We start from the raw sequence: 24,476 nt of genomic DNA on the forward strand, positions 1-24,476 counted from the left end.
TGTTTATTTGATTTAAAAATTTAGGAAAAACAGTAATATTGTGAAATATTATTGCAATTTAAAATAGTGGTTTTATATTTTAATATACTTTAAAATATAATTTATTTGTGTGATGCAAAGCTGAATTTTCAGAAATCATTCTAATATACTGATTTTTATCAATGTTGAAATCATGTGCTTCCTAATATTTTTTTTGGGAATTTTTGATACTTTTTCAGAATTCTTTGATGAATAAAACATTAAAAAACAGCATTTATTTAAAATAGAAGTCTTTTGTAACTATATACACTACCGTTCAAAGTTTGGTGTCAGTAATGTTTTTCTTTCTTTATTTCTTTGAAAGAAATTCATACTTTTATTCATCAAGGATGTGTTAAATGAATAGAAAGTGATAGTAAAGATTTCTATTTTGAAAGATTAGAATAAACAACATTTACTTTTTAAAGTTTAGACATCACTTCAAGCAGTTTAATGACACAAGCTCCTCCTTCACAAAACCTCAGAGCAGTTTTGACCAGATGGGATGAGTTAGCATTCCTTGTTCAAACGTATTAGCAGAATGCATGCACACGTATGCATCCAAACGGTCTCTGTGGCATGAAATGATCATGTTTTATCTATTATGACTCTTGAGGCTTCCTATTCCACAGTGGACAAAACAAGCATCCTATTCCTCAAGCCCCAGGTGCAAACATCAGCCCCTCTGGGAACATTAATTAAATGCTGTCAACTGTAAGAAAATGCAACTCCCACAAGCCTCCCTCAACAACTGTTACGTTGAGTAGTCTGTCTAAATAAAGGTCACAAGCTTGTCAATTTATGAGAAAGAGTATTGTGAATGTTAGTGGTTTTTGCAAGTACCACTTCTGCTACTTGGGGTTATAGAAAAATGAGCAAAAACAGATCATAAGATCTAAAGATCAGAACATAATACACTTATGCAGAGCTGCAATGCAACCAACCACCTATCAACTGCATAGCAATGCATTTAAAAGATCACAGCCATAGGCTCATATAACGCTATAATGACAATCTTTTAAGCAAGAGAAAAAAGCGAACAGATACGAGCAGATGACCACTTCTGTAGCTTTCAACAGTCAAAAAATGACTAATATAAACCGCTTCCTATTTGACCTTAAACGCTGAATCTCAAATGAGGAATCACACCTCATCTAAATGTCAGACAGGAAACAGACACACAAATCCCTCTGGTGTTTCCATTTCATTGGGTACATTGATGGTCGTTGGGAATTAGGGTGTGGGGACGCACTACTTAAACTTCACCACACACTAACCCAGCTAGTTATACTGTGACCGATGTGAGAGTAAACAATGCTTTAAAGTGGTAGAGTGCCATTAGAAATGCTGAAACTTGATACCAAGAGAAGAACTGCTACTATCTTTCAAAGCATTTCACATCATTCGCAAGAGACTTACAAAACATTAATCTCAATGTAAGTGAAGGGAAACCAAAAGATACTGATTGCATTTATTGATTCCAAGAACAATACTTTGTCCTGACTAAAAACTGAATAAATAACAAAGTTGTATTTGTAGAATACACTACTGTTCAAAGGTTTGGGGTTAATGAGAATTTATAAGAAATTACTTTTTTTCAGCAAGGATGCATTAAAGACTTCTATCATGTTCCAAAAAAATTCTATTTCAAACAAATGTTACTCTTTTGAACTTTATTTCATTAAAAAAATGATGGTTTCCAATCAGTGCTATGGTCTCTTACATTGATAATGAGCAGCAAATCAGCATATTAGAATGATTTCCAAAGAATCATGTGAGATTGAAGACTGGAGTAATGATGCTGAAAATTCAGTTTTGCATCACAGAAATAAAATTGCATTTTACAATATATTCAAGTAGAGAACCGTTATTTTAAATTGTAGTAATATTTCACATTATTAGTAATTTTACAGCATTTTTTAATGCATCCTCGGTGATCCTAAAATTTTCATTCAAAAAGTTTTAAACTGTAGTGTATGTCAGATTTTTAATAAAAAAATAAATAGCTACAAAAAAGTGTTTAAAGGTGACGTACCTTCAGTGTTTCTTTGCAGTTTTCTCAAGGCCCGAACTAGCCCTTTGAAACCTTCAAAGCTCTTGTCATGTTGGCTATAGAGGAGAATTTTCTTGGCATCGATGAAAAGTCGTGAGATGCTGTAAAAGATGACAGTGACACATAAATGAGAGATACTTTTATATATGTGACCCTGGACCACAAAACCAGTCTTAAGTCGCTGGGGTATATTTGTAGCAATAGCCAAAAATACATTGCATGGGTCAAAATTTTAGATTTTTCTTTTATGCCAAAAATCATTAGGAAATTTAGTAAAGATCATGTTCCATGATGATTCTTTGCAAAATTCCTACTGTAAATATATCAAAATGTAATTTATGATTAGTGATATGCCTTGTTAAGAACCTAATTTGCACAACTTTAAAGGTGATTTTCTCAGTATTTTGATTTTTTTGCACCCTCAGATTCCTGATTTTCAAAAAGATGTATCTCAGCCAAATATTGTCCTATCATAACAAACCATACATCAATAGAAAGCTTATTTATTGAGTATTCACATGATGTATACATCTCAGTTTTGTAAAATTTAACCTTATGACTGGTTTTGTGGTCCAGGGTCACATATTCTGTAAAATCCAACGCAGACCTAAAAATGAATATACTTACATGGAGTCATTGAAGTTGCCCACCACCCCTGGGGTCTCTCCAGGGGTCGGGTAGCGAAAGCAGGGGTTGTTGGCGTTGCAGATGATTCCCTGCAACCACGGTAATGTCCCAGCAGAGGGCATGGCCTTGTTGGGAAAGTGGCCTGGAAAAGGATTTACAACAAATGTGTGATATTAAATATTCAACACTTCAAGAAATGCCCTTTGCAACCATATTTCTGCAATCTGATGTATGCAATGCAATAAAATGAAGTTTATTTTATTTGGAGCAACATGCATACTTATGCAATGGCTATGTATTTTACACAATCTATGCACGTAGACAAAATTAGCATGTTTTCACAAACCAGATCTACTGTAACATATTACTGTCTGGTTCTCGTTTTCTGATTTGGAACTAACTCAAAAATAGTTAACATTTAGTTATGTCCGTTCAAAGTACAGGAACTGACACGCTGCAAGCAAACTGGGTTTCAGAGTTCTCGTGATATATAAAATTTCATGCTGTTCTTGGAGCTGTTTTGCTGTCCTTGACCTCCCCTGAGAACTGTGTGATTTCCAAAGAGGAGCAAATATTGACACTTGAATGAAGTAAGACGTGGTGACACAAGACATTAAATAAAATGCATGCAGGATATTTTCAGCTCTTCACTGCAAACCATTTGCCTTAAAAGTAGTTAATATAAAATACCTAATTTAGTTAATCTAATTTAGCTTATTCAATCAGATTTATAGTGCATGAAAGGCACTTTCTATAAGCTCAAATCACATATGCATTTGCATTCAATTGTGGTTGTGCTTTGGGAAAATCAAACTTAGGCCACTTACATTCATGTTGTTCGTATGGAGGATAGTGGAGTCTGACAGATATCAAGATGAAAAAAATAAAGAGTGGCCATATGATCTCGATCAGCAGCTGAATCTGGAAAAGAAAGGACACAATAGTGTAATATTTACACATTTGTTCTTCATCCCGGATTGTTTTGGTTCCTCCCTGATAAACTTTATTTTAAATTCAACAGCATACCATATCTGCTATTCACATATCCTGAATAAACCCTTCTAGTGAAGCCCAGAAAATCCAGTTTATCATGACGGTTGATGGCTTTCCTGTTGACAGTCTTGTTCATTTGCTGAACCTCCTGTTCATTCGCTCAATGCCAAGTGCGTGTATGTGCTGTCCGTGCCAATATCGTAATCATTTAATCAGCTTTTTCAAGTACGTTCACTTACAGCACATTATTTCTCTAAGCAAAGGCTGATAGGAACACTTTTGCTATCATTTTAAGTAATTCAATGACAAATATTTCCCTAATATTTCCTAAAAAACACTTCACAATAAAATGTGCTGAATAATCACAAATCCTAAGTAGTTAGTCTTTTTATTTATGTATTTATTCATGGCTGTGAATACGGGGGTTGGTAAGTCGTATAATGCGGTATATCTGTTGGTGACCCCCAAACCTCACAGATGTCACTAAACAAAAAAACTGGAGCCAGGGGACTCCATATGTTTCAAAAGGCATTCATTTGGTTGCATATGAAATTTTTTGATATATAGTTGATTGCTCAGATGCTCAATGCATTTGGTATGAACTTACAGTTTGTCTCCGTCGGTAAGTGAAGTTCTTCCACAACAGTAAACCCAACTGAGTGGAGACAGCCATCTTGCCACGGATCCAAACTGTCCGTGCCTCCTCTCTGCAACTGGCAAGACAATAAGAGTCAAACAAAAGAGATAAAGCTAAGGATGCCAAGCTCAATTTGATCAGTCAGTTGTCTATGGAACACTAAAGTAATGGTAAAGCATCTCATCCCAGGTCTTTTTTTATAAAGAGTTGCATTAAAGTAAACAGAGACATCAGGACAAGTAAACAGTCTACAGATCGATAGACTTGCTAACATTTCAGCTGATTTCTTTGGATATTTTAGATAATTCCAGAGCCAGAAAATCAAGTAGGTTATAACCATGACTACAGAATGCTTTTTGGATTCATTCATAATCAGCTCTTACGTTAGCAAAGTAAAATAATAATTAAAACACAATGTTAGTTTATCACTGAGTCATTCATCTTATCATGTACAAGAAGTGAGAGAAACCCGTGCACAATGTCAGAATGTGGGTTGGTACATTGCATAATGAACTGAATCATAAATATCATGATGTCCTGTTGGTGTTTCGCTTGAATTCTTTAGTAATGCATTCGAACTGAATGTAAATAGTTATCATTCCTGACTAAATGTATGAGTCAAGGCTATATTAGGGGAATTATGTCATTTTTACGCATCTATAATAACAATAATATACCATTTCTCATATGTATACATTTAATTAATGTTTAATGTTCTCACGTGACAAGAATTTTTTTTGAAAAATATGTTTGAAAGCAACCTGAACCATTTACACTCTCTGTATTATTTATCATGTGTGACCCTGGACCACAAAACCAGCCATAAGGGTCAATTCTTTTAAACTGAGATTTATGCATCATCTGAAAGATGAATAAATAAGCTTTCCTTTGATGTGTGGTTTGTTAGCATAGGACAATATTTCCGACTTACGGCTGTTTTTGTGGTCCAGGGGCACGTTTTGTACACTTCGTGCATATGTGGCACTATGTTAAATCATTTTCTTATGCGGTTGCTTTTTCATACAAAACACCATAAAGAGCGTCCCTAGCGGACGCGTGCATTTTTGTATTTTTCGTCTTGTTTATCATTTCCTTTATCATAACGCTTCTCTTGCGTCGTACTCTGCCAAGTCTGATAATTCTTGCACATATACATCAAATATCATTTTTTAGGCTTAAAAAGCATGAAAAATAAACCTGTTTATCACTGACTGACTGAAAATATGTTCAAGCAAGATATGATGTAAGAAAAACAGTCCTCTCCACATTTGTTTACTATAAAAATCTTGACACGAATTACCTCTATGGAGCAAAATTCGAAATGACACCGATTAAACACCGAGCTATACACCTAAGCTGTTGTTTTAACAACAAGGTTGATTTTATACATGGTGTTTTAAAGATGCAAAAGAGTTGGAGGGCTTCGTGTGCTTTTCATTGTTCCGCAGAGGAGAGGTTACTCTCGGTCATTTCGCGCAGACTCGGTTACGAACAAGATGCTGGAGCGACTGTCTTCTTTGTTCAACTGTTTTTCAACTTGTCATTTTCTCAAAAGCTTATGAATGCCAAAAAACAGTCAGTAAAACACATTTTCAACATATGTATCTGCAACGAAGCGTTTAAAACATCTGAACTCCTCAAGTGTTTACGATGAAAGACACAAGTTGTGAAGAAAAACAACAACAGCGCGTTTCTGAATAAAGAATTAGCTTAAAATATACATTTGCTTTTCTAGCACACTTACTAAACGATAAAACGTGACAACGTGTGATCTGTTTACAACATAAAAGACTGCCACTAAGCTTTCAGTGCAGCGCAACTCACCAAGTGTTCACCATAAAAGCAAAAACAGACACAAATGCGCGTTCGCGTAATTTGTGGGGAAGACAACAAAAGCGTGTTTCTGATGACAGAATAAGTAGGTTTAAGCACAATATTATTTATCTAGTAATTTGTATAAAATTTAACTTGACACCAAGCTCACTGCTCTAAAAGGAAAGAAGAAATGCAGCGTTACTCACCGTTATTTATTCTCTGGAACGATTATTCCTTTTTTCATATGAACTGTAATTCCTTTCGAGACTAGAGAAAAAAACAGCTGTTCTGACTCTCTCAAAGCGATATTGTGCTGGTGGTGCTTTGTGCTCTTGTGGACGGACCTTTTTGCTCTCCTCCATCCTTTTATAGCGATGTGCGAGGTTACTGTCGGTCAAACGCGCTGCTGTTTGTCTTCGAGCCTCCATATATGGAAAGCACGTGCGGACCCAAAACAGCTCTTAAAAGGGCAACGCGAATTTAATCAAAATCCGTTATTTTACTTCATTTTGTGTAACTTAAATTTCATGAGTCCCACTATTCTTAAGAAAAATCCTTCAGGTCCCACAATTTGTTTGGTTTTTCAGAATTTTGTGTATTTTAAACCTTTCCAAAAATGACTGTATGATTTTGAGATCCATCTTTTCACATTGAGGATAACTGAGGGACTCATATGCAACTATTACAGAAGGTTCAAACACTCACTGATGCTTCAGAAGGAAACACAATGCATTAAAGGGGTAGTTCACTTTCAGAACAAACATTTACAGATAATGTACTCACTCCCTTGTCATCCAAGATGTTTTTTGAGGAAAACATTTTAAGATTTCTCTGCACATAATGAACTTCTATGGTGCCCCCGAATTTGAACTTCCAAAATACAGTCTAAATGCAGCTTCAAAGTGCTCTAAATGATCCTAGCCAAGGAAGAAGGGTCTTATCTAGCGAAACGATCAGTTATTTTCTAAAAACATTTACAATATACTTTTTAATATCTAAACAGAGTACACACAGAGCTAGATTTGAGGTTAAAAAGTATATAAATTGTCAATTTTTTTTAGAAAACAACTGATCGTTTTGCTAGATAAGACCCTTCTTTTGTCGGCTGTGATCACTTAGAGCCCTTTGAAGCTGCATTTTGGAAGTTCAAACTCAGGGGCACCATAGAAGTCCATTATATGGAGAGACATCCTGAAACGTTTTCCTCAAAAAACATAATTTACTTACGACTGAAGAAAGAAAGACATGAACATCAAATACACAAACATACAGAAAAACCAAAGAAAAAACAGCTGTGGACACAGCTGTGGACCAGTATTAAGAAAGTATATGAAAACTTTTGAGCATGGTCATTTTTATAAATTCAACTATATTTCTCTTGTGGACTAAATGTAAAAGTCTTTTATGTGAAATACCTTTTTCAGGTCAGTACTAAATAAAAAATAACATGCATTTTGTATGATCCCTCTTATTTTGATAAAATAATCAACATTTCGCAGATTCTGCAAAGTGTATGTAAACTTCTGGCCTCAACTGTATATGAATGTTTGCTGTGTTCAGCCTAACTTATTTTCAGATATGTTCAGATGTAAAAATGGTAAAGTGAGTGTACATTTTTCAGCATTTAGTGCATTATATGCTATTCTAAGCCATGCTTTAGATGGTCTCACAGCCTAGCCAAGCTGGTGTTCAGCTAGTTTAACTGGTCGCAAAGTATATTCGGATGTTTTTCTTTCAGAAAGGATAACAAACCAAATCTAAAATATAGTATCCTGCATTTGTTTTTAACAATGAATCCAAATAAACTGTCAACTTTAAACAAAACAGCCATGTCAAGCAACTAACTAAAGTGTTTTTCTCCACATAGCAACATCTACCCACATCGATTTCCACTAGGAATAAAAGGATTGGAGAGAAAAAAAGACATGTCTTCTCTCCAGGTCACCGGGACCTCTGAGAAATGAAAGCAGGCTGTAAAACACTTAGACATAACCCAGAGCCGGGCTTTGAGTGAAGATAACAAGCAAGACAGATATATAGCACTAGCTTAGGAATTTAATTGATAAAGTGCCCTAGAAACCCACCTATTACTCAATATATAATGCATAGTACTGAAAACATAGGACAGGTGGCAGAAATATGCATGATGAAGGTGTAAAATCAGTTTCTATTTTTATACCGAATCTTTTCAGACAATATTAAAAGGATAGTTGACCCAAAAAAAAAAAAAAAAAAATTGTCTACTTACTCAGCCTCATGTTGTTCCAAACCTGGAAGACCGAAATCTGAGAGCTTTCTGACCCTGAGACAGTAACACCACTGACACGTTCAAGGCCCAGAAAGATAGTAAAGAAAATTTTAATATGGTCTTCTTCTCCTCTGAGGAGAAGAATTATTGAATAAAGCGTTTTTTTTTATTTTGTTTTTGAGCACAGGAAGTATTCTCGTAGCTTCATAACATTACGGTTGATCACTGATGACACATGGACTATTTTAACAAAGTTCTTATCTTTCTGGGCCTTGAATGTGTCAGTTGTGTTGCCGTCTATGCAGGGTCAGAAAGCTCTCGGATTTCATCAAAAATACCTTTATTTGTGTTCTGAAGTTAAACGATAGATAGACCAGTCTTACTAGTCTGGAACGACATGAGGGTGAGTAATTAAAGAGAGAATTTTCATTTTTGGGTGAACTATCCCTTTAAGTCATTTTCGGTTTGTCTTTTCTTAAATTTACAGATAAAGGAAATGCATTCTTTTGACCTATTCCATGGACTTTCTGCATCACTGGTCTGGATAACCATGAATGAAAGTCATCCATTAATGAAATATATCTCTGGGCCGTTTTTTACTTTTCAGATTTTAGGATAAACAAAAAGTGTGTATCTGGGGTACTAATAACTAATCCACAGTTTTCCACAATTTTAAATCCCTTTTTTTAATATTATTATTTTTATTTATTTGTGTTTTTGCAGTGTGTCTTGCAATAAGGAATTTTTAAAAGTACAAACAAATATTACATCTAATTTATTTTTTTAATATAAGGTCATAAATGTTAATGCATTATAAATATAAAATTATTGCAAAATGCACTTTAAAGTTGTATAGGAGTATAGCATGTCAACTACTCAAAGTATTTAATGTAATAACATGAATGGATGTCAACTCCCAATTTATTGCTATTTATTTTTGCATATGAAATTGTCATATGAAGTAAAAACATATGAAACCTATTAGAAGTTGGAACAATTTCATGTATTAATATATATGTAGCCTATACAAATATACGTTTATCACATATTTGGACGTACAGTATATATTGTTGACATACATGGTAGCTATATATAATACCATATAAAAATACTGTACAGAAGGTTCAAATGATCACTGATGCTCCAGAAGGAAACATAATGCATTAAAGGTTGTATCAGCGATTTCTAGCCTGAAACATAAAGTGTCAAATTCAGCTGACCTTTCATCACGATCCGTTCGCTGCCTGCCCCATAAATTGTCTGTGAAAAAACCGCGTCTCTCTGGTCAGCCTAGGGTCCGAGATATGCCAACCTTTCCACAGATAAACAAACAGTGTTCCAACCAATCAGCATCAGGGGTTTGGTGTTGTGGACTTTCGCTCCGCCTCCCTCACATCCCAGCACCAGTAGGAAAGTCCACAACACCAAACCCCTGACGCTGATTGGTTGGAACACTGTTTGTTTATGTGTGGAAAGGTTGGTAGTGCCGATTGTTTTTTTGGCATATCACGGACCCTAGGCTGACCAGAGAGACGCGGTTTTTTCACAGACAATTTATGGGGCAGGCAGCGAGCGGATCGTGAAGAAAGGTCAGCTGAAATTGACACTTTATGTTTTAGGCTAGAAATCGCTGATACAACCTTTAAGAGTCCAGAGTTTTTTTTTATTTAAAGATCAGGGTAAATTTAGCTTATTTTGTCTTCTGGGAAACTTGTAAGTATCTTCTGTAGCTTCTATAGGGCAGTACTAAGTGAAAAAATATGATATTTAGGCAAAATGAGAAAAATCTTATTCTTCATCCTTTTCAGAAGTTTTCATCCCCCGGCTCTTAATGCATCTTTTTCCTTCTGGAGCATCAGTGAGCGTTTAATCCTTCTGTAATAGTTGCATATGAGTCCCTCAGTGTTAAAAGATGGATCTCAAAATCGTAGTCATTGTTAAAATAGACAAAAATGCTGAAAAACCAAAAGAAATTGTGGGAGCTGAAGGATTTCTCTGAAAAACAGTGGGCAGTTCAAGCTGTGGATCATTCAGGTAACAACACAGTATTAAGAATCAGGTGTATATAAACATCAGTACTAAATAAAAAATAACATGCATTTTGTATCATCCCTCTTATTTTGGTAAAATAATTAACATTTTGCAGATTCTGCAAGGTGTGTAAACTTTTGAGCTCAACTGTATATATTGCCTTATAGCAATATCACTCTTAATGCACAATATATTACATTTTTACTACTTTTAAAGTAGTAAAACAATATTGATAATTGCTGTTTTCAGCATATTCAGTGACACTGTGAATCAAGCACCATTAAAAAAAAGCAGAATCCGGTCTGTCTGTTTCTAACCACACAGTAAAAAAGAACATTGTGATTCTGATTTGACTGAGGGTAGGTAACATTGTGCCTTTTGTATTGTTGGTCATATGATCAGCACTTTCATCCTGTTTTTCATGCCGTTCACCTCTTTGTGGTCACACAGGCCGTGAGGCAGCCAAGTGAATAACGCTGCCCTCCTGCCCCAGTATCCTCTGCCAGTTTTGTGGAGCTGAGCCTCAGGGGTGACACTGCACTGTTGACACAGAGAACGGGAGAGAGGAACGAGAAAGAGATAAACAAAGCATCTGAGCGTGACATGTGAAGACTGTTCACAAAGGAAACCACAATCTGGCTTTGAGTGCTAAGACAGGAAGTTTAATATTCAGACTGTGGTAAACTCAGCAGACATGTGATCTGAGTTTAGGGGACTTAAAGGAACAGCTCATCCAAAAAAAACGTCTAGGTTACGTATGTAACCCCTGTTCCCTGAGGACAGGGAACGAGACGCTGCGTCCTGGTGGACACTTTGGGAACTGCCTTCAGCATGACCGGTTCTGAAACAAGCTATAGAACAACGACAGTGAACTTGACACTGTCCGGCGCCAGCCTATGACATCATCAACAGGCGCCTGCTAGTATAAAAGCAGGTGCCTGAGAGCACAACACCATCTTTTTGTCGGACGGAGGTCTGAGCAGGGCCCGAGGCATGGCAACGAGACGCAGCGTCTCGTTCCCTGTCCTCAGGGAACAGGGGTTACATACGTAACCTAGACGTTCCCTTCCGGAGGGAACTCTACGCTGCGTCCTGGTGGACACTTTGGGAACGTTTATACCAACACCGCCATGCCGAGGGATAGGTGATCAAACTGACTGAATGATGAGTCAAGAAGGAAAATCACCCCTGCTTCAGCGAGAGTCGCTGGGGCCCAGTGACCTGCCACGGCTAGCTCGGCTACCTGTGCACGCAACTCTCAAGCGTGGAGGCCTAGAGGAAGCCTACTACACTTTAGCTCTCTAAGTGAAGGAGCTCATAAACGCCCTGACCATAAGGGGCGGAGTTTAGGGAATGGAGGTCTCAGCAGAGCGAATGTCTGCTCTAGGGACCTGACAACATTCAGTGCTAACAGGTATAGGTGGCTATACTCGACACTGGGGGTATTCAGTGAGGCTGAATAGCCTGTGCAACCAGAACTACCCGAGTGGAGCGTATGCTCAGAGGGAATCTACAAAGTGGAGGTCTCATGACCTAACTACACTTGACACTGACAATGGTCTGTGAGGCTGAATAGCCTGTGCAGCAGGCTTGTCTGAGTGGAGATTTCTGAGGAGTGGAGGCTTCGCCGAAAGGAAGCCTGGCAACACTCTGTGCCTTCCAGAGTGCAACTCTAAGAATGGAGGTGCCGCGGCACCTCTACACTCAAAACCTGGGGTTAGTCAGTGAGGCTGAGTAGCCTGTGCAGCAGAACAACCTACAGGGAGTTCAGAGGAGTGACTGCTTCAAAGGAAGCCAGAAAAGCACTCTGTGTCTTGCAAAGGAAAACTCTAAAAGTGGGGGTCTCGTGACCCACTTCACTTCAACACTGAGGGTAGTCAGCGAGGCTGAATAGCCTGTGCAGCAGAACTACCTGAGTGGAGTTTCTGCAAAGTGGCGGCTTTGGTAAAAAGAAGAAGCCTGGTACCACTCTGCACCCAGCAGAGGACAACTCTAAGGATGGAGGTCCGTGACCTATCTACACCCAATACTAGAGGAGGTCCGTGAGGCTGAATAGCCTGTGCAGTCGGACCGCCTATTTCTAGTGAGTCTCTGGAGGCAACGAAGGACTCAGGCTGGCAATGTTCTGCGAGCAGCAGAAGGACTCTAAGAGTGGAGGTCCCAAGACCTGCTACACTTCAACACTGCAGGTGTTCATCGAGGCTGAATAGCCCATGCGACAGTACTACCTGAGTGGAGTCTGGAGAGTGGAGGCTTTCAAGGAGGGAGCCTAGCACACCTCCGTGCTTAGCAAAGAAGAACTCTGAGAGCGGAGGTCTTATGACCTATCTACACTCTAATCCTGAAGGTCATCCGCGAGGCTGACTAGCCTGTGCGACAGAATTACCTTCGTTATGGAGCTCTTCTGGAGAGTGGAGGCCTGAAAGGCGTCGACACTCAATCCTGCTAGCAGTGCTATCTGGATTGGAGTTGGGAAACTAAAAGGTTTTTGAAAAAAACCAACTCAGAAGATGGACACGGAGGAATGCCCTGCGTGGTCCATACCGTATAGGATTTCAGAAAGGAACCTGCCTTTACGGGAGGAACCTTACCATAAATATGGATTTTAGTGAAGTGCCTAAGTAGTGCACTTACCACTTACGTGGATTTTAGCGAGTGCTCAAAGACTAGCGTGAGCAAACACCACAAATGTGGTTTTGAATGGGTGTCCTGAGCATAGCGAGGATCACCAGATTTGCAGTCTCTAGGCGATAGCAGAGCCTGAAAGCGGAGCTTCTGGAGAGGGGAGGCTTCAGCAGAAAGACTCTCTAAAACGAGAGGAGGCCTACGACGCTCTCCCTAGGGAAACTCTTAGAGTGGAGGCCTCAGGAAACGCTCTAGGCGAGGGGAGGCCTGACTACACTCGACGCTCAAAAAAGGCAGATACTCACAGTCAGCGCCAATAATGAAAAATTCTCATTTATCATCTAGCTCTGTGTAGTGGAGGCTCCGAGACTACATCTCCAGGGAGAGAAGCCTACAACACTAGTTTTTGGTGAGTGGAAGACTGCACTTCCCCCAAAAAATAGTCAGCGAGGCACTCATGGGCCTGCTAGCTGCTATAACTGTGAGAGTGAAGGTCTCAGTACTGTTGGCTGTGACAGAGGGGAGACCTATTACACTGTGCTTATCAAAGGAGTTGAAAAAACTTAAAGGTTTTGGAACCAACTCGAAGAATGGGCACGGAGGATTATCCTGCGTGGTCCAACCCGTGAGGGATTTGAAGAAGGACCCTGCCTTTACGGGAGGGATCCTTACCATAAATATGGATTTTAGTAAAGTGCCTATTTTTGTAGTGCACTTACCACTCGTGTGGATTTTAGGGAATGCTCAAAACCATTGTGTGAGCAAACACCACTAACGTGGTTTTGAGAAGGTGCTCTAAGCGTTTCGCGAGGAAGACACCTGTATTATTCCCGGGCGATAGCAGAACCCGGAAGCGGAGCTTTCAGTGAGGGAGGCTTTAATGGTTACAAGCTCTCTCGAACGTAACAAGCCTGACGACGCTCAACTGAGGAAGCTCTATCGAGTGGAGGCCTTGGTATACACGTCCTCTCAGGAAGGGAGGCCTTACTACACTCAACGCTTGTAGTGACAGGTCCATGAAAAGAATTCACAAGCTGCCTTAACCTTGTGTTTTCCCGGCCTGTATTTCTGGGAAGTGGAGGCTTAACAGAAACACCTCACATAGAGGGAGCCTGGCAACACTCGACCCAGTAAAAAGCTCTCCTGAATGGAGGTCTAAGAATGACCTGGCTACATTCAGCGCTAAGAAGTATTATCTTTATATGTCTCTCTTTACAGAGGACTGCACAGAGAGGAGGCCTCCTAGGCCTGCTACACTCAATTCTGGCGCACAATGCCAGAAGGTAATTTAGCGAGGCCCAGAATGGGGCCTGACAGCCAAATATATAAGATTTCTACTTCAAAGCGGGGCTTTTTAAAGAGAGCGGAGGCTTCAGTAAAACATCTCTCTCTCAGAGAGGGAGCCTTGACGACGCTCTATTCACCCTAGTACACAAACTCCTAGGAGTGGAGGTCTCACATATGTGTATATGAAATACACAGGGAAGGTACCTGACTACACTCATGCAAGAAGAGTATTACTCTTAGCAGGGTTTGAGTGAGCGGAGGCTTCAGCAGAGCGATTTCTCGCTTGAAGCAGCTTGACAACGCTCAAGAGGGTTTTTTTTTTTTTTTACATATTCTCGCATGTATATGTATGTTGGATCATGTCTATACCAAGCTCACTCTAGCGGAGGTTTCAAAACCTGACAACGCTTAACCCACGAGGGGATTTCTACGAGTGGAGGTCTTACACACTGTTTTCTTTTATAAAACGAGGGGAGACCTGGCTACACTCGGCACTTGGTGGCAGTAGAACTCAAGAGGAGCTCGAAAACTGCAATAGCAATCACCCAAGCGGAGCTGGTAGACAAAAGAAAACATACACTACACGCTTGAATATTTTATTAAAGTGTCTTTACTGTTCACGTACCGGGCCAACATATTGAGCCTCAATCTCATCATTGGCCCAGCCCCAGAGTCTTTGGTGAGGGGAAAAAGGAGGGGCAGGTAGCCCCACACTGGTGACCTGGCCTCGTCTCTGGCCCTTGGACCAGGACGGGCCTGGTTTCCCCCGGTGTTCAGGTGGAGGCGTGGACCGGCGAGGGATGCAAAGCCCCGGGGCTCGGTCCAGATCTTTCAGCAGATCAGCCCGGTACGCCTCTGCAACACTACCATCGTGTGCAGAGGAGCACCGGCCTGACCCACTGCCGCATATGTGCCTTTGGAGCCTTCAGGGTCGATGTCCCTCACCCTGAGAGATAGTTCGCAAACGTCTGCTCAGTGAGAGGCATCGTCACATATCCGCGCCCATGCATTCCCTCGACATCAGCATGATTCACATGCTGATGCCTGTGAATGCGGGCTGAATATGGCCTGTCCCATTCCCTCTCGATCTCTTATGCAGATCAGGAAGGAATGGGAGGCTCACAGGAGTTGGCTTTGTCATGGCCGGGAAGAAGCCGCTCGTCTAGTCTGCCTAGGGCGGCCTTTTCCCTGGCGGGCTTCCACAGAAGGGGTAGCCGCGCGGTCCATAACAGACATCAACTCTCCATATGCGGGGCAAGGAGGCTGCATGGGCTCAAAAAAGAGCTCATCTTGTCCCATTTCAACCTCTTGCTCGCCCTGGCTTGAAGCCAAAAGAGCACTCGCTGCAGGACCGGAGGATGTGAGAGACAACACAGCCTCCGCTAGCAGCGCATTCTCGTCTCCGGCTGACGTGCGCGAGAGATTAAACGCTCTCTCAAGCTCGTCAGCCAGCTCCACCTGTGATCCCCGCGATCTCAGCCGCCGGGCAGCCTCAGCCGCCGCGGGACCCGAGCCGCATGGGGCGGATGGATGTCCCAATTCCCTCGAGAAAAGAGACGGACGAGAACGGAGTTTCTTCAAAGTGAAACTCTCACAATGAACGCGCTCCGCTCTTTCTAGAGCAGAGCGCGCGTGCTCTTACACCTAAACACACCAAACAGAGGTCGTGTGCATCATCAGGTGTCAGATTACTCTGACACGGATCCGCACACTTCCTAAACAGTTTTACTCTAGGCATCGCTGTACTCACTCGTTTAGAACAGAGGAATCTGAAGACAAAAAGATGGTGTTGTGCTCTCAGGCACCTGCTTTTATACTAGCAGGCGCCTGTTGATGATGTCATAGGCTGGCGCCGGACAGTGTCAAGTTCACTGTCGTTGTTCTATAGCTTGTTTCAGAACCGGTCATGCTGAAGGCAGTTCCCAAAGTGTCCACCAGGACGCAGCGTAGAGTTCCCTCCGGAAGGGAACTAAAGATTTGCTATTATTTATTCACCCTCATGTTAGAGAAGATGGCAATTTTCTGAGCTACACAAACAAATATGTGACCCTGGACCACACACTAGTCTTAAGTAAGTAGCAAAAACCAAAAATACACTGTATGGGTCTTTTATATGCAAAAAATCATTAGGATATTTAGTAAAGATCATGTTCAGTGAAGATGTTTTGTATATTTCCTACCGTAAATATATCAAAACTTAATTTCTGATTAGTAATGTGCATCGCTAAGAATTTTGGACAACTTTAAAGGCGATTTTCTCAATATTTTGATTTTTTTGCATCCTTAGATTTCAGATTTCAAATAGTTGTATCCCGGCTAAATATGATCCTATCCTAACAAACCATTCAAATTATGAGATTTTGACTGGCTTTGTGGTTCTAGGGCCCAATATGTTAATAGTTTACCACCATGGTATTACCATGGTACTACAGTGTTTTTAGAGGGTCATCAACACCTGGTTGTTGTAAAGCAGTGGCACTGCACGTAACAAGTCTGTTGTGCTACTGTTAAGTCACTTCTCAACTGATATACAATGAGAAGATAAACTGTTTACTGCTTCAGTTAGTTTATAGGCTACGGCATATGAAACTGTACAAGTCCCAGCACGACCTGCAAAACCTGTTGCCCTTTTAAGAGCACGCACCTCGGTTCCGATTAATCTTGTATTGCACAGAAGAAAACTGTTGCCTTTGCATAAGAAGAGATCCATTGCTTATACGGTTATACATACAAACCGTGCGTTTATGTTGTCTTATGCTAAGAAAAACGCTGTTTTGTGGCACCATTAATAGCATACGTGTCAGTTATGATAACTAAGAAGAAAATGGAGGTCTATTAAAAGACAAAACCAATATGACACAATGCAAAACGATTAAAATTCGTTAAAAGGGAGTCCAACACGATAAGTAGGCTACATTTTCAAAACATATTTTTTCAAGTTGCGTGTCCTCAGTAAAAGACAAAGCGTTTGCGCAGCGAGTTTTGAACAATCTAGCAGTCTAAAAATGCCTTGAAATGATAAAATTATGCTAAGTCAAACAATATTTCGCCTTAGGAAGCGAATATCATCACTTATTTTCAGGCTCCTCTCAGCAGCTGAGCACAAAGAGTCGGTTTGTCCGATAGTAACCTCTCGAAGGGGGAGGGGGTGCTGGATAAATATAGTTCTGTATATTCGGTCATCATAACATCTTGCTTTTGATTGAATATATTCACGTTTTCTACATTTTCTTCGACGTTTCTTGATTAAATCGATTCATTCTTTGACTTTGACACCCTGTTGGACTCTTTCCACTACACATATATTATTAAACATTATTCAAAATGCATTTATCAAGTAAATAAAGTGCATTAAATGCATAAAACCCACATGTAATTGCATTATTAATCTGGAAAGATGTAGGTTTATAGAAAAGGACGACTTCCAGAGCTCTGCAGTGCTGCAATGACCGATAGTAACCTCGCCTCAGAACCAACGAGAGCGGCAGAAGAAACTGGGTGAAAGGGGACGTGACGTCACCCAAGACGAACCTTCTCGACTGCTGCGTTTACATGGTCATTAGCCGTAAGGCATGTGATGCTCTTACAGCTATGCATTCACTGAATACAAGTAGTTAGTTCCTGGTATGCTACTGAATTGAAATCAGGCCAGTTAATACAGCTACAAAGGAAGAACTCTTATTGGCCAGCTGCAGGTGATGCTGAAAACATTACATCATGATAGAAGCACAGATACAGGTACACAGAAAAACAACAGTAAAATGTCAAAATAATTATTTAATTTAACTTAAAATGAAATTTAGTTTAAGACTGGAGACTTTCGTGATTGATCAGAAGGCTATATTGTGGAGCAAAACGGCATTTTTGTCCATGACCTGGTCACACAGCGAAGATTTCATACATATAATACCATATAAAAATAATCATGATATTATTGTACAGAAGGTGCAAACGCTCACTGATGCTCCAGAAGGAAACATAATGCATGAAGAGTCGGGAGGTGGAAACTTTTTTAATTTAAAGATTGGGGTAAATTTAACATATTTTGTCTTGGGAAACATGTAAACATGTTCTGTAGCTTCTGAAGGGCAGTACTAAGTGAAAAAATATGATATTTAGGCAAAATAAGAAAGATGTTCACATCTTCTTTCTGTTCAAAAGTTTTCACCCCCCACCTCTTAAAGCATTGTTTTTCTTTCTAGAGCATCAGTGAGCATTTGAACCTTCTGTAATAGTTGCATATGAATCCCTTAGTTGATCTCAAAACCATACAGTCATTGTTGGAAAGTGTTCAAATACATAAAAATGCTGAAAAACAAAAGAATTTATGGGAGCTAAAGGATTTCTCTGAAAAACAGTGGGCAGTTTACAACTGTGGATCATTCAGGTAACAACACAGTATTAAGAATTAAGTGTATGTAAACATCAGTACAGTAGGCTATATTGTGGAGCAAAACAGCATTTTTGTCCATGACCTGGTCACACAGCGAAGATTTCATGGTAATACTGTTCCACCAGAGGGATTGTCAAAGTTAGAGTTTCAGCTGAACTATTTGCCACTTAACCTACTGATTATGTGTCACATCGATCAGATCTGTAAGGTTACATGGCCTTCAGAGGGTCAAAGGATATTTGTTTAAAATATATTTGTGACACTGGAGCACAAAACCAAGTCATGGGGTACACTGAAACTGAGATTAGTTAGTATAGGACAATATTTGGCCAAGATAGAACTATTTGAAAATCTGGAATTTGAGGGTGCAAAATCTACATTTTGAGAAAATCGCCTTTAAAGTTGTCCAAATGAAGCAATTCTTAGCAATGCATATTACTAATCAGAATTTAAGTTTGGATATATTTACAGTAGGAATGTTACAAAATATCTTCATGGAACATGGTCTTTACTTCATATCCTAATGAGTTTTGGAAAGATGGTGCAAGATGGTGATTTTCTGAACTATACACACACATATGTGACCCTGGACCACAAAACCAGTCTTAAGTTGCCAAAATGAAGTTCTTAGCAATGCATATTACTAATCAAAAATGAAGTTTTGATATATTTACGGTAGAAACGTTACAAAATATCTTCATGGAACATGATCTTTATCTAATAACCTAATAATGTTTGGGAAAAAATGAAAAATCGATCATTTTGACCCAGACAATGTAATGTTGGCTATTGCTACAAACTTACCTGTGTAACTTGGTTTTGTGGTCCAGGGTCACATTTGTGCATCCTTAAAACATACAGCAGCACTAATTTAGATACTTATGGACACTTAGGTTCAGATATGCTATAGTTTTTGTTAATATTTTTAATAAGATTGGTAAAACTTTACAATAAAGTTCAGTAGTTAACTACTTGAACTAAGAATGAACAATACTTCAGCATTCATTAATCTTAGTTAATGTTAATTTCAACATTTACTAGTTTATTATTAAAATCAAAAGTTGTGTTTGTTAACATTAGTTAATGCACTGTTAATTAACATGAACTAACAATGAACGACTTAAGCCGTAAGGCATGTGATGCTCTCACAGCTATGCATTCACTGAATACAAGTAGTTCGTTTGTTGTATGCTACTGAATTGAAATCAGGCCAGTTAATACAGCCACAAAGGAAGAAGTCTTATTGGCCAGCTGCAGGTGATGCTGAAAATATTACATCATGATAAACGCACAGATACAGGTACACAGAAAAACAACAGTAAAATGTCAAAATAATTATTTAATTTAACTTAAAATGTAGTTTAGTTTAATACTGGAGTCTTTCATGAGTGATAAGTACTATATTGTGGAGCAAAACAGTATTTTTTACCATGACCTGGTCGCACAGCGAAGATTTCATGGTAATACTGTTCCACCAGAGGGACTGTCAAAGTTTGAGTTTCAGCTGAACTATTTGCCACTTAACCTACTGATTATGTGTCACATCGATTAGATCTGTAATGTTACATGGCCTTCGGCAGGTCAAAGGATATTTGTTTCAAATATACTGTATTTGTGACACTGGAGCACAAAACCAAGTCATAGGGGTACATTGAAACTGAGATTAGTTAGTATAGGGCAATATTTGGCCAAGATACAACTATTCAAAAAATGAATTTGAGGGTGTAAAAAAAATCCACTTTTTGAGAAAATCACCTTTAAAGTTGTCCAAATTAAGCAATGAATATTCTTAGCAATGCATATCACTAATCAGAAATTAAGTTTTTTTGGAAAGATGGTGCAAGATGGTGATTTTCTGAAATATACACACACACATATGTGACCCTGGACCACAAAACCAATTATAAGTTGGCAAAATGAAGTTCTTAGCAATGCAAATTACTAATCAAACATGAAGTTTTGATATATTTACAGTAGGAATGTTACAAAGTATCTTCATGAAACAGGATCTTTGCTTAATAACCTAATAATGTTTGGAAAAAAGAAAAATCGATCATTTTGACTCATACAGTGTGTTGTTGGCTATTGCTAATTTAGATACTTATGGACACTTAGGTTCAGATATGCTATAGTTTTTGTTAATATTTTGAATAAGACTGTATGGTAAAACTTTATGATAAAGTTCAGTACTTGAACTATAAGAATGAACAATACTTCAGCATTCATTAATCTTAGTTAATGTTAATTTCAACATTTACAAATTTATTATTAAAATCAAAAGTTGTGTTTGTTAACATTAGTTAATGCACTGTTAATTAACATGAACTAACAATGAACGACTGTATTTTCATTTGCTAACAATAACAAAGATGAATAAATACTTAAAAAAAATTATTAAAAATATATATTTTAAATTTTTAGTAATTGTTGTGCTTCTGTTTATTTTTTGTTTATATATTGTTTTTTATTTTTATTTATTTTAGTGGCAACTTAAACGAAATGAAAACAAGAAATGTTGCAGCTAGCAAAAGTAATACAAGTTTTTTTTATAATTAATTTTTTTATTATTATTTTAGACAATTTTGTTTATTTCAAGTAACAATTTTAACAATAACCCTGCTTGAATGTCTGAATGCCTTAGACACAAAACCAAAAAATGTCATGCTGTCACAAAACTGTTTGTTGTAAAAAAAGTTTTTCTGGGAAAAGTGCTCATGCTTTCTATAAAATATTGTAATGTGTGACCCTGGACCACAAAACCAGTCAGTACATAAAGCTGAATAAATAAGCTTTTCATTGATATATGGTTCTTAGGATAAGACAATATTTGGCTGAGGTTCAACTATTTCAAATCTGGAATCTGATGGTGCAAAAATATCTCAAATTTAAAGTTGACCATATAAAGTTCTTAGCAATGTAGATTACTAATCCAAAAGTTATAATATATTTACAGTAGAAAATTCAAAAAATATATTCATTGAACATTCTTTACTTAATATCCTTATGATTTTTGGCATAGAAGAAAAATAGTTAATTTTGACCCATGCAATGTATTTTTTGATATTGCTACAAATATACCTGTGCTATTTAAGACTGGTTTTGTGGTCCAGGGTCACATATGAGACAATTAGGCTGAAACAAATAATGAGAATGACTGATGATTTATTTTATGTTGGGAAAAAGTACCTTATTTTTTAGCTAAATCTGGCTTTAATGCACTATAATTTTACCATGTGAATATTTTATACCAACACAAATATGAATTAAGAGATTATGATTATGCAAAAAAGACTTTGTTAATACTAACAACACAGTTTGATAAGTCTTGTCCAATCTGGAGCTGGTTATTTTAGGTTTTCTTCCATTTTTGGCTCATAACAGCACATTCCCTCTTAATCCTGCACCACATTTCAGCCATATTTCAAATAAGACTTTAAAACAGTGGCTAAACTGACAGAAGTGAAGTCTGACAGCCTCTGGATGTCATGTGTGCTCTCTGTGCCAAAAGCCTAGCAGCTGCTGTCAGACAGAGAGGGACATTCATAGGGAAACAGCTGTCAAGAACACCCCGCTCACGACACATGTGATTGTCCCGCTCCGAGTTTTGTCAACATCATCAGTGTGGGTTTTGAGGCCAGGGGGCTGGTGTAGGGCCCCTTCGACAGGGTCGAAAAGTGCTGACTGCGTGCACACATCGACTGCAGCCTTTCCTGAATTCTAACTTATTGTTTAGAGAGCGATAAAGCAAGGCTTATTAGCAGTGGTCAGCATTGTTTTTGTATGAATAAGAATATTATCCTGTACCTCAATAGTGGGCTACTCATGCAATTCTAACTAAAGTACGCATGCAAGCAGTGTGCCATTTTTAGTTTTTAAAAATAGGCCTAATATGCATTCATAGATTGATTTTCACAGAAAAAATGTAATTATAAATCTTCATTTCTGATTTTATGTTTTTTTTTTTTTTTTTTTTTTTTTTAGTGTTTAATTGAAGAATATAAACAAATAAAGTCTTGGATGATGGATTGTTCACCATATGATTATCTGATTTTTACCACGTGGCATTTTGGGAAACTGATGGTTCATATATGCGGTTCCCACAATTCCATGTCACATATTTAGATGAAATGTGTAGGTGGCACTTCATGTGAACCTCATGAACTTCATGTGAATCTCAGCATTGCTCAAAACAGACAAACATAGCTGAACATACATTACTGTTTCAACCTTTGCTTCCCTCGTGGGCAGGTTTATGTGATGCGACAAAGTTCACATCTGTTTGTGAGGGTCTGTGTATTACATTGAAGCCAAACAAGCAGAGATACTAATATTTAAGATGAGCTAAATAGTCTTCAAAGTTTTCAGCTGGATGTTCAAATCCAGTAGGTACATACCGTATGTGCATATTTGTGTGTGTGTATTTATTTATGTAATTTATTACTATAAAATATAATAAATAAATTTTAATAATTAACTGTTGTATAATTATATATTTATACACATGCATGCATGCTTTAAATAACATTAAGATCAGTTTAAAGAATTTTGAAGTCATTTAAAAAGTATTATATATTATATAATTTACTCATTATTAATAAAAAATATTACAATTTGTATTTACCACATTATTATTATTATCAATGCTTTTTTTATTAATGATTTAATTTTTACATTTTTTTTTTAAATACACTACCAGTCAAAAGTTTTTGAACAGTAAGATTTTTAATGTTTTTTTAAAGCCTGCATTTATTTGATCCAAAGTACAGCAAGAATAATACAATTGTGAAATTCTACTATTTAAAATAAGAGTTTATATTTTAAAATGTAATTTATTCCTGTGATTTCAAAGCTGTATTTTTAACATTAATATTCCTGTCACATGATCCTTCAGAAATCATTCTAATATTTTATCAGGTTTCTGAGAAGTACAGCATTTATCTCAAATAGAAATCTTTGGTAACATTATGCATGTCTTTATCATTACTTCTGATCAATTTAAAGCATCCTTGCTAAATAAAAGTATTAATTTATATAATTTCTATTGCAAAAAAATATTTTTGATCTTTTGAGTGTATAATATTACAACAGCTTTTATTTCAGATAAATGCTGATCTTTGGATCATTCTATTCATCAAAGAATCCTAAAAAAATACTCAACTGTTTTAAATATAGATAATAATAATAATAATAAAATCTTGAACAGCAAATCAGCATAGGAAAGATTTCTGAAGGATCATGTGACACTGACGACTGGAGTAATGATGATGAAAATTTAGGTTTTGATATATTAAATATATCACATTTCAAAATTTATTCACATAGAAAACAGTTGTTTTAAATAGTAAAAATATTTAAAAATTTTACAGTTTTCGTTGTACTTTGAATAAAATAAATGCAGGCTTGGTCAGCAGCAGAAACTTCTTTAAAAAACATTACAAATCTTACTGTTCAAAAACTTTTGACTGGTACTGTAAATGTACAAGAATAATTAGAAAACTGAACACATTAAATGGGTTACAAATATATCAAATTTAAAACCCTCCCAAGAGTTGGTAGGACCTTATTTGCCAGTAGTTACATTTTTTTTTTTGCTCAGGTCTTTGCTCATGTAAGCATTGCACATCTTGACATTGTAAATTCTGTCCATTTCATTCCAGCATTGCTCAAGCTCCATCAGACTGGATGAGAACTGAATGTGAACTGCACTTTTATGTCATTCCACAGATGCTCAATTGGATCGCAGTCTGGA

At 37.8% G+C, this 24,476-nt stretch overlaps 1 protein-coding gene across 2 annotated transcripts in view; it reads right to left on the bottom strand.

Moving 5' to 3' along the window:
* Positions 1–6,473, bottom strand: part of abca1a (ATP-binding cassette, sub-family A (ABC1), member 1A) — a 48,902-nt gene extending 42,429 nt beyond the window's left edge. For both annotated transcript variants that reach the window (XM_073842998.1, XM_073842997.1), the window contains exons 1-5: positions 6,350–6,473; positions 4,299–4,404; positions 3,526–3,619; positions 2,699–2,840; positions 2,054–2,172 (exon numbers count right to left, since the gene is read on the bottom strand). In XM_073842998.1, coding sequence (XP_073699099.1) covers positions 2,054–2,172; positions 2,699–2,840; positions 3,526–3,619; positions 4,299–4,364 — 421 coding nt within the window. In that variant the 5' untranslated portion in view covers positions 4,365–4,404; positions 6,350–6,473. The remainder of the gene's footprint in view (positions 1–2,053; positions 2,173–2,698; positions 2,841–3,525; positions 3,620–4,298; positions 4,405–6,349) is intronic.
* Positions 6,474–24,476: the final 18,003 nt, after the last annotated feature.

The sequence above is a fragment of the Garra rufa genome, chromosome 6 (assembly GCF_049309525.1).
Source record: "Garra rufa chromosome 6, GarRuf1.0, whole genome shotgun sequence".
NCBI classification, from domain to species: domain Eukaryota; kingdom Metazoa; phylum Chordata; class Actinopteri; order Cypriniformes; family Cyprinidae; genus Garra; species Garra rufa.